The sequence below is a fragment of the Podarcis raffonei genome, chromosome 17, assembly GCF_027172205.1.
Source record: "Podarcis raffonei isolate rPodRaf1 chromosome 17, rPodRaf1.pri, whole genome shotgun sequence".
In the NCBI taxonomy this organism is placed as follows: Eukaryota; Metazoa; Chordata; class Lepidosauria; order Squamata; family Lacertidae; genus Podarcis; species Podarcis raffonei.
The window spans coordinates 182837-193734 of record NC_070618.1 but is presented as its reverse complement, the minus strand read 5'-3'; the positions used below and the strand labels follow the sequence as shown (position 1 = coordinate 193734).

General features: G+C 49.9%; 1 protein-coding gene across 1 annotated transcript; it reads left to right on the top strand.

Annotated features, from left to right (window-relative positions):
* The first annotated feature begins 775 nt into the window (after window positions 1-775).
* On the top strand, window positions 776-6509 carry NHLH2 (nescient helix-loop-helix 2). The gene is made up of 2 exons (XM_053371053.1): window positions 776-1098; window positions 5890-6509. The coding sequence occupies exon 2, from the start codon at window positions 5890-5892 to the stop codon at window positions 6289-6291; it is 402 nt and encodes a 133-aa protein (XP_053227028.1). The 5' UTR covers window positions 776-1098; the 3' UTR covers window positions 6292-6509.
* The last annotated feature ends 4389 nt before the right edge of the window (window positions 6510-10898 follow it).

Below are 10898 nucleotides of genomic sequence, written 5' to 3'. Positions count from 1 at the left end.
GCTCCACACACGCGAGCGCCCAGCGGAAGCCGAAGGTGCACGTGTGAATCCTCCTCGGTTCGCGCATCTCCATCTCTCCTCTCCCGCGGATGCTGCCCTCCGAGCGGCTGGCCGGCTGGCAATCTCGGGGCCCTGAAACTCCCACCCGGTGACAGATGTCAAGTCCAATTAAGCGACGCGCCTCTCGCTGGCAGTCCAATGGGATCGCCCATTGGGTAGCAACTTCGACGCGGCTGGGGGGGGACATGCCGGCGCCTCCTCCCTCCTGCGCCTTTATAGCTCGCCGCTTCTCCGGGACACGAATCCGCCGGAACCTGCAGGGGATCCCGACGCATCTCTCCACCCCCGGCCCACCCCCAGCCCCCTTACCGGAGAGGCCCGGCCCTCGGCTCCGGGGGGCCCTGTCTGCTTGGTGGGCTCCCTCCATCCGGAGCCCGGGAGCGATGCGCCCCAGACCTTGATGGGCAGCAAGGGGCCCCGCAGCCGGCCTGGGCTCCCTCCTTCCTCCCGCAGAAGGGCCAAGGCGGCGAGGGGAGGAAGGAGCACGAAGAGGCGTCGTCTGAACAAAAGCCCCGTCGGGCCCGTCGCCTTGCGCGCCCGCGGAGAGGACCGCGCTCTCCTTCCTCCTTAGCGCACCATCTCTTTTGTTGCGCGCCCCGGTTATGGCAGGAGGCGCCGGCTGAGCAGCCCCACTGGAAGCCTCGAGCCACAATTCGGCGTCCTCTGGCCTCAGAGAGACCTGCTTAGAGACCTGCGGAGGTGTCGTTCTCCCCCCCCGCATCTCCCCCCCAGCCCGGATGTTTTTGTTTTCTTCCCCCAGTGCATTTTATTTCTCGTTTGTTGACAGTTGCGCTCTCTTCCTCCATTTCTGCGAGGCGATGAAAACGATTCCGGTCTAGCGATAGGATTTATTTTTTATTTATTTTTCATATGTGGATCACTCCCCCCCCCCTCCTCTCTCTCTCTCTCCCCGTTTCTCCTTTTGTATTGTTTCATGTCCAAAGACTAAGATGAACCCCTTCTGGAATTTTATTTGAGGCGCGGGAAAAAGGGGGTCGGAGGCGTTGCAAGAAAGGGTGTCGTCAAGGCTCCTGCAAGGTAAAGTCCTTTAAAAAAATGTTCACGCGCACCAGGTGAGGCTTGCTGGGCAGGAACGGAAAACAGGGCGATGGCTCGGTTAGGCCGTAGGGATTTGCGTAAGACGATGCCTTAAAAATAAATTCAAAAATGATGATTATTATTATTTTAAAAAGGGTCTGAAGACCCGCGTTCCAGGGAGGCACCTTCCCTCGAGTCGCCAGCCTAAGTATATAGATTTACTTGGCAAGCAGAAATAAATGCCTTCGAAATCCAAGGCTCGCCCTTCCTTCCAGGCGACGAGTCGGGCAAACAAGGCTTCCAGCGCAGAACTTCGGCTCCGAAGCGGAGCCGAACACCCTCGACTTGTCACTAGCGTTCCAAAAACATTATTTTCCATTCGCGTTGTTCGTTTGCTTTTCAGCTGGACTATTATTTCCTTGTGAATATTAGTATTATTATTTTTAAATCTTAAACGCATTTTCCCCTGTCTTATATATTTTTTAAAAAACACCCGGTAGCAACTTCGGAGAGAAAGGCGTCGCCTCCCCTGTCCCCGAGATCTTCTCCAGGTTCAACCCCCGGAACCGGGGACAAAAGCAACACTTCCGTAATTGGCTCATTGTTTGCCAAACAACACCGGCGGGCTTTGGAGATCCTACGCAGCGCCAGGTTTCCAGGGCAGGCTGTTTCCCATCGCTCCCCGATATTTATTTCTACTGCTCTCCTTTAAATCCTTTGTAATAATAATGATTTCCTCTGGCATTAAACGGGAGGGGGACCTTTTAGATGATGATGATGATGATGATGATTTCGATTTATATGCCGCCTTTAAACCAGAGATCCCAGGGCGGTGTGTCATTTTTGGTAATCAAACGAAAACACTGAGCTTTGCAAAGCCTTGGCAATAATAATAATAATAATAATAATAATAATAATAATAATAATAATAATAATAATAATTAAAAAACAAACAAACAAACAAAAACAATTTAATTTATGCTTGTCCTCGTCCTCAGAGACCCTGTCCCCTCCCCATCACCTTTCCAGCTACTCAGGAACTTCACCCTGTCCCTCCCGTTTGCAGTGACCCCTCCCCTCCCCCCAAGTGCCCCCCGGGTCATTCTCTCCTGCTTGCCACTGTGTTGTTTTCTGAGATGCCCGCGTGTCCCTGGAAGTTCTCCCTGACAGATGGCAAGGCGCGCTCATTCCCTTGGCAAAGGCGCATCCCAGAACCGACGGGGCGATGGGTGGCGAGGGCCCTTCAGGATCCTCGCCCGGGGGCGCGCTCCGATCCCGAGCGAGGGCGGCTCCGGAAAGGCGCTTGCTCGGGCAACCGAGGTGGCCGGGGAGCCACTTGTGGGTTCGAGGAGGAGGGCTCGGGGCCGCTGGGGGCCGCTCTCCCTCCTCCTCCGACTCCAGCCTCTCATTAACGGGTCTTGGGATGGAAAGGGGCGCCGAGGGCCATCTACTCCACCCCCGGCAAGGCAGGAAGCTCCACTTGTGGTCCATTTGAGCGGACCCTGCTTAGCTTCGCAAGTGCACCTGATTGCTGCCCCGCACTTCGCTCACCTGCTAAGCAAACTAAATCTACCGGAGCCGAGAGAGTTAAAGTGCCCCTGAATTATACGTATTTGTATACCGCCTTTCATCTGAAGGTCACAGGGCGGTTTACAACATTGTTGTGGTATATGCATTTGAAAGCGGCGGGGCGGGGTGCTGCTTTGCCGCGGGGGGGCACAGATTGCAAAACAGGCCCCCCCTTCTTTGCAACATGTTAACATCCTTTGAACAGTCCCTCCCCCCGCCTGCTCCTACGCCTGCAAGGAAAACCACCGGACACTAAAACGAACAGGATCCTTAAACAAAAACGACACCCGGCGCTTTCTCCTCAAGGTTGCTGTTTTTAATGTGGTTGGATCCTCGCGTCGCCGGGCTGCAACTATTCCCGACGGTCGAAATCTTGATCTCGGACCTTGCATTGTCCGGTCCACTGTTAGGCGGTGACTCGAAAACGGATCGCCTTCGGGAGCTGAGATTCTCGCCAGGAGAGGAGGGCACTCCCTCCTTCCGATGCCTAACTAATAGTGCCCCACGTTGGCATTTGAACACTCCCATGTCCAGCAGGGGGGCCTTCGCCGACCTAAAAACCACATTCCTCGACGTTCACGGCGTTGGCATCCGCTACGAGGCGCAACAAACCCCAAAGAGCTCCCCAAATAGTCTGACTTTCCGTATTTCACCCCGAGGTCGGAATCGAGGCTGGGAGCGGGGCGGCCTTTTGAGTTCAGAAGGGGTCTCTCCTTAGCAACGGCAACGTAACTTTTGGATTTGGATTTAGAAAGCGGGAACACAAAACCAGTCTTACTTGCGTCCCTCCCACACACCCTTTACGTGGGAGCGAGTCCCTCTTTAAGACAGTTTCTATTACTTCCGAATAAACCTTGGTAGGCTAGCGCACCTCGAAACATTTAATGTCGATTCCGTGGTTTGGGAGCGGCCAGGGATCTATGGATTGGATTGCTAAGGCTATTGTTATTTTTCTTTTGCAAACGAAACATAAACGGAGCAGCGGGCTTTTTTGAGCGTGCCCGCGCAGCTATAAATTAAGACAAAGTGTATAAATCAGAATAGATAAGCACGATTAACTGCCCTGTTACATAGTGGGCCCAGCAAAAGGGGCTACAGAGCCCTTCCTTTAAGCTTTCTGTCCTTTCCTCCGCCCTCCCGCCTATGAAATGTTCCTGCATTGCAGGGGGTTGGACTGGATGACCCTCGGGGTCCCTCCCGATTCTGTGGAATTCTATGATTCTATGATATTGTTAATAAGCACCCGTTGATCAAGAAGCTGGATAAGGTTCCATCCCGCCCGCCCTCGATGTGTTGCCTGAATTGCTGAAAATGTTGCGCTGGCAGATCGGTATCGATAGCATAGTGATGTAAACGCAATTGTAAAAGAAAAGCAAAGTAAAAACGGCAATAATATTGCTTGTGTGTGAAAGAGAGAGAGACAGAGAGCGCGTGCGTTATGGTCAGTTCTTTGGGAGTTTGGGCAGCGCGGCCGTGGTGGCTAAAGAGACATAGCTCTGACTCTGGCTCAAAGCAGGTCCCTGCTTTGAATCTCGCTTCTCCTTTGGACTTAGATAGGTGGCCTAGACAAGGCCCCCCCCACGTCGCCCGCCCCGTTTGTAACTGCCTATGGACCAGTCGGGGGTCCTAGCAGCCCCCTGGAAGGAGAATGGCTCAAGGGTCGTTACGCAGCCCTCTGCACCGCCCAAAACGCTGCCCATATCTACATGCTGTTCTCTTGGTTGGCACCGTCTGTCTCAGGAGACCGTGGAAGAGTAGCGATAACAAGACCGGTCTCCCCATCGGAGGCCCTTCTTCGTGTGCCCCCTCTGTGAGAGGTCCAGAGGGGGGCAACAGAGGCAGATTTAGGGGGGCGCGACCACTGCGGGTCCTCAGTGGCGCCGCAAGGAAGAGGTAGAATGGAAGGTGAGAGGCGGGTGAGGGGCGCTAAATTTTGGCACCCCACAGGGTACGGCTGAAATTTGAGACCCCACCGGTAGCAACACCAGAAGGGGCCTTTTCTGAGGTGGGTCCTCGTTTGTGCAAAGCTCACCCCCAAGAAGGCTCGCCTGGCGCCTTCCTTACTCAGCGCCAGATTTACGGTGGCGCAGGTGGTTCTCCCGCACAGGGTGCCCAGCCAAGAGGGCACAAGATTGAGACGATTCATAGTTGCGAAGACCTATTTGGGGACACCAAATGTCGGCTTCACACCTGGCGCCATATTACGAAAAATTACCGAAGTCTGCCCTGTTCACCTTTAGGCACCAGCAAAAACGTTCCTCTTCAACCAAACCTTGGGCTGATTTACAGCCTATATGCTTTTAAATGCACTTGCGCGAGGGGGAGGGAGAGAATTCTTGGCATGTTTTTTCACGCTTTGTAATTTGATCTTGTATTTCTCTATTGGGAGCCACCCTGAGATCTTCGGGTGAAGGGCGCTCTACAAATTTAACAAACAAATATGGCAAGGGCTGCCATGGCGAAGTGCTTCGCCCACTTGGAAGTACTTCTATGCCCGCGTTAAGTCTTCTGCCTCCCAGCTGCCCTCGCCCAGAGCTTCCTGGGTCTCTTTGCCTGGTCCCTCTCCAGCTACTTTGGAGTCACAGTTGATGGAAACGGGATTCCTCCAATGCAAAGCTTGCACTGCAAAGCTTGCGCCAGTCGCAGTGAGGGCAGAGCCCAACCCCGTGGCTTTCAAGGGGTGTTGGCGCGCCCCACTGGTTTGGCCGGGAGATTGAAGGACAATCAAATAAACATTCAAACATTTCAGTGTAGCATGGTATGGTATCAAAAGAAATTTTATTTGCAGAATATGGATAGATCTGTTCTCAAAACGAGAGCAAAAGCTTCAAGAGATACTGATGACCATCTCGTAGTATAAATGAGATTGTCTAGCAAAAGAAAGCTCACACCTCTCATTGAGTTTGTATACATACTTTAGGTGCACATGGAAGAGGCTCGTTTCTAATTATACTTTGGGAATGTTCTTCAAGTTCTTATGAAGCTGCCTCGCTTTCTACTTTCTGGACGCCCCACAATTGTGTTATAAAGCAGTTGTCTTCTATCTTATAAATCAAGCATTGCTGGGAATTATTTCCTTTTGCTTACCAATGTATTTCTTCACCATAAGTCTGAGAAACCCTGGTTGACGCTTTGGCTCCCCAGGCTGCCGTCGAGGGTGAGGGGCTGGAGGTCCTCTTCTTTCTCGGCGTCGCTGCTGACGGTGCCTTCTCTTTTTGCCAGATGATGCTGAGCCCGGACCAGGCGCTGGACTCGGACCACCCGTCGTCGGCGCCGTCGGACCCGGAGTCCCTGGAGGCCAAAGGGCTTCGCAGCTGCTGCGCCTCGGACTTGGAGGCGCCCGACGGCGACGGGGCGGGAGGCGGCGGCGAGGGTCGCCCGGGGCCGCACCCTCAGCAGCCGCTGAGCCGCGAGGAGAAGCGCCGCCGGCGCCGCGCCACCGCCAAGTACCGCTCGGCGCACGCCACCCGGGAGCGCATCCGCGTCGAGGCCTTCAACCTGGCCTTCGCCGAGCTGCGCAAGCTGCTGCCCACGCTGCCGCCCGACAAGAAGCTCTCCAAGATCGAGATCCTGCGCCTGGCCATCTGCTACATCTCCTATCTCAACCACGTCCTCGACGTGTAGGACAGGCGCGCGCCTCCCTCCAGGGGCGGCGCCAGGCGGGGCCGAGAGGGCAAGAAACCCAGGGCCCGGGGTGGGGTTGACGGCGGTGGCAAGCCGGTAGGGGTCCCCCGAAGGCCCGAGGGCCCGTCCCAGGCTCCCCCGGCGCTTTGCAGAGGCGCTGCCCGCGCTGGAAGCCAAGCGCACCGTGCGCTCCGCGCGGCTTCCTGCGCCCCGAGGGCGCGCCTCTTCCTTCTGATCCCCGCCCTGAAGCAACTCCCCCGCTCCGTGGCAGGGTCCCAATTCAGCAAAGTGTTTAAGATCCCGACGGCAGCTTGGCGGGAGATCCCTTGGCTTTAAGCTCGTGCCTTAAAGGGCTTTCCTGAATCGGGCCCTAACAGAGAAACTTGAAATGGAACGGGTCCCTTCACCCGAGGGGGTTCCCAGGGTGGGTTGCCGCGTGCCAGTTTCCCCCTACCCACCGGGCAGCTCCCACTGCAGAAAGTGGAGATCTTCTTTTGGGGGGCGGGAGGAAACAAAACCCACAAAAGACCCTGAACTGTCCAAGTGCCCCTTTCTCTAGATCCAAAAAGTCTCGACTGCTTGCGACCTTAAAACATGTGATCCAGGAGTGCAGTTCAAAAGTAACTATTTATTTTTTATTTTGGGTTAGCAGAAGTAGAGTATTTTCCCCCGAGATTATTTTTTAAATTTTTGGGAGTGGTAAAGGTTTTGCGTTGAAGACTTTTGTGCCAACTGGTTTTCTATAGTCAAGTGTTTACATTTTCTTCTTCTGTGGAATAATTGTCTGACTTTGGAAGTGTTTGTTGGGAACCAGATTGTGGGTTTCGTTTTGCTCTGGGTTTATTGCACCACTTCCCCTGTTTCTAAGCGTATTTTATATATTCAGACTTTGTCCTTGAAAATTTATTTTGTGTGTGGAATCAAAACTAGCACTTCACTTGAAGTTTTTTTTTTTAATGTGTATGGTTATTCTGACTTGTAATTCTGTCTAAAAGGTATTTTGCAAACCATTTATAAGGGAAGTAGTTTTTGTTTGTTTGTCCGTACGTCTGTCCTTTTGTGAGCGTGTGTATATGTAAGTGTGTTTTTTACAGACTTTTTTGTTTTGTTCTTTTTAAGGGAAGAAACAGGACTACTTTCCTTTATGACAACCAAAAAAGTTGACAACCAGAAAATGTTTCATGCTCTTTTGCTGTGAATCTCTTAAAACAAAAGTATGTTTTAGAGAAAGAAAGAAAAAAAACCATCTGTTATCCAAAGATTTTAGTCTTTTTCAGGGTTTTTTGGTGTGTGTGTGTTGCTTTGTATAAGGCAATATTTTGTAGTGAAAATAGAAAATCTGGTTTCTATCGGAAGCGTTTTTCATATCTCTCATGAATGGTGCACTGTTTTGCATATAAATAAAATTATAAAGCAAAACTGGTTTCCCCCCAATGTTTTTAATTTTGGTTTGTTTCCCCCTCCCCTTAAGGCGAAACAAAAACAACACATCAGCTATTCCAAGCATACAATTCATTAAGAGTACCTTCCTTCTAAGCCACCTGAAATGTGTGGAACTTTTGCAGTAACCTCTATAATAGATAGTCCCACTGCACTCTGCACAGAGAAACAGGAAATCACTCTTGTTTGTCTGTGTTTAGATGGGTAGCCCTATAATACTGCATAAGTATTATGCATATAAAATAGTTTATTCCTTCCCACTGTATATATATATATGTATGATCCGTTGGAAATTAGATTGTCCTCTTATTTGATTATTATTAATACCCTTTTGCAGTGCAGTAGTGTGCACATCTACTGAGAAGTAAGTCCAATGGAGTTCTATGGGACTTACTCCCAGGTAAGTCAGATTGCAATTTTGATCTGTAGAGAAAAACGCAAAAGAGTGAAAACTAGATAGAATAAAATGGGACACTTGACTGCTGCTGCTGCTCTAAAGAATTGAGGTCTGAGTCTGATGTCCATTTGCCTGTTCTGGGAGCGAAAGGTACAAAAGTGAGAAGAGTAGGAAGAGAAACGCCTGGTAGGGCGCTTGTCATCTCTTTGGGTCAGCAAGATTTTCCTCTTATCTTTTGATTCTGCAAGGACATCTTTCAACGCCGCTTCTCCAAAAAGCTGACCGCCTGAAAAAGGTTCAGTGGAAAGGCTAACTTTAGAGGCAGCATCAGCGTTCCAGGACTTTAGCCACAGTCTAGCAGCTACCTGGGCTGCCATTGCTCTGGCTTCAAATTGCATGGAGTCCATGGAGCTTTAAAGGGTTTGGTAAGAATCTGGTAGTGTTGAGCTGGATCTTGGGGAGCAGATTGCAATAAATCCTCAAGCCAAACCATACATGCTTGAGCACATGAGGATGGTGCGCAGGCAGCTGAACAATAAGAATTTGGACATATTTGGCATTGTGTGTGACCCGGAGAGCACTAGTTTTATTCTGGTCTTGTTGGCGAAGAGAGGGATGGGATGTCCTTGGTTCAGCTCAGTCCCAGGAGGCAGCAGCCTGTCCTATGAGAACCCTGTCGGGATAATAGGTTTAACAAGCGCTTATAAAGATTACTAGGATAATGTATGTAAAGTGCATTATAGAAATGTTGAGTGTTATAATTCAGGAACAGTAGAGGTTCGAAAGATGGTACACACTGGGAAGAGACTGGGGCATCTGACAGACTTTTTTATTTTTATCTTTGGCTGCTGTCTATCTGCTGGAAACCTTACAAATAAACAGAGTAGAGCTGGGGTGGTACAAAGCCATGGGCTAGGGCAGTGCTTCCCCCCCTAAAAAAATGCTTAGGGGTGCTGTCATTTTCCTATTCATATTGAAATACTGCCCCTCAATGAGGCCAAACTTAGATTCATAAAATGTTTAGGGGTGTGCGTCCCCCTGCATCCCCCCCCCCAGAAAAAAGCGCTGCTCTAGGGGATTGCAATACTCAGCAAAGCCCTCCCATTTTTACCTGCTAGGCATTAGAAGGGTAGTGAGAAGGCAACTAAAGAGAAAGTAAAAAAGTCCCAAGTCCATGGTTACCTTTAAAGGTAAGAAGAAGCAAATAAGAACTTTGAAACAGAAGGAGGAAGCGAAGAGAAGAGGCAAAATTAGATCCACGTGCAGCTCTGAGATGAGCTCAAGAAGTGAAATGGGAAAACAAAAGCAGTTTACATATGAAATGGTTAAATACCATAAATTACAGTTTTTGGTAGGGCAAGTCGTTAGGGGGAGAGGAAGGGATTTCAATAAGTTTAAAACAAATGAAAAATTTAGCTTGAAAACAAGTGCAGGGACAGAAAAGAGTGAAATCAAAGATCAGCCTGTTGAGAAGAGTGAGAATTGAGAATATTGATGGAGAGAGAAATAAAATAGCATAGGGAATACTTAAATTGGAAGACATGGATTTGTTTGTTTCCCCCTGTATCGAGGTGGTGATCAGGTATATAGGAAAAAAGTAGCATTGGGAAGACATCTGGAGTTGTTAGACGACCCAGAAGGGCAGAAAGTATGAACTGACTAAATGACTATGAGGAAGAGTGCAAAGTGAAGGACTAAGAACAAAAGCTGGGGAGCAACTGATGTGGAGAGATCAGCCATATCAAAGGTTGCAAGGGAGCCAAGAGGAGTGAGAGAAGAAAGCAATTTACAAAGTGTAATTTTAGATGTGCAGAGAGGATGGAAAGCTGGAGTGGGTTGTGAGAGAACAACTCAAGAAGCGGGGCAGTAACTCGAGGTGTGTTAGTTGTGTAGCTTAAAAAGGATGTCTGAAGACCAATAGGCTGGTAGAAAGGAAAATGGGGGATGTCACAGGAAATTTCAAGAGTGTGCTGCTAGGAGGAAGAGTTTATTGAAGACCAAATGCAGGAGTAGAAGATCAATTGGCAGGGATTTTGCATGTCGGGGAAATGAGGTGTGGTGATCCAAGCGTGGAAAGAGATGAAGATAACTGGAAGCAGAAAAGAAGGGAGAAGACCAGGAGGTGATAAAGAAAGAGAAGGCTTATTAAAAGAGCAATTAGAGGATTCAGGCTCAGGAAGAGAGTTTGTACCAGTTGGCTAGCAGAAACTCAAGGGATGGTTTCTTCTAGGATGGACTTTGGTCTTTCAAATTTTGGCGGTGGCCTGAGCAGGGCCCAAATTTTGCAGCCCCCGTCTCTTGCCTTCTGTTCCGCCATAGTTGTGGTACCCTGCAATGCCCCCTTGGCTCAGCGCCCAGTGCGGAGGAACTAGTCAGACTGCTGTAAATACATCTCTGTTCCTTCGAAGAAAAAATAAAATCAAATTACATCTCATTCGTCTCAGTATGTATGCATGCCTTAGTTTGGTTTTGTATGTCATTGTTTTTCGTGGATGCATTTATTATATCTGGGGGTCAGAAGCTGGCCTGTCAGGAAGCCTGCAAAGAGGGTCTGAAGGCCACAGCCCAATCCCACTATTACCAGCAACTGATGCCGAGAGGTTTGCTGCTTGTGGAGGTTTCATTTAGTGTTCATGGCTAACTTGATAGCCTGTCCTCTGCGAATTTGTCACATTTCCCTTTAAAGGTGTCTAAGCTAATGACCACCACTCCATCTTGGATTGTGCAAATCTTTGTCTGCCCTGAGTCTAATGCACTGGGGAAAACTCTT

Bases quoted from the DNA above. Each gene is read 5' to 3' on its own strand.
- NHLH2 (XM_053371053.1), top strand. From the start codon at position 5,890: ATGATGCTGAGCCCGGACCAGGCGCTGGACTCGGACCACCCGTCGTCG.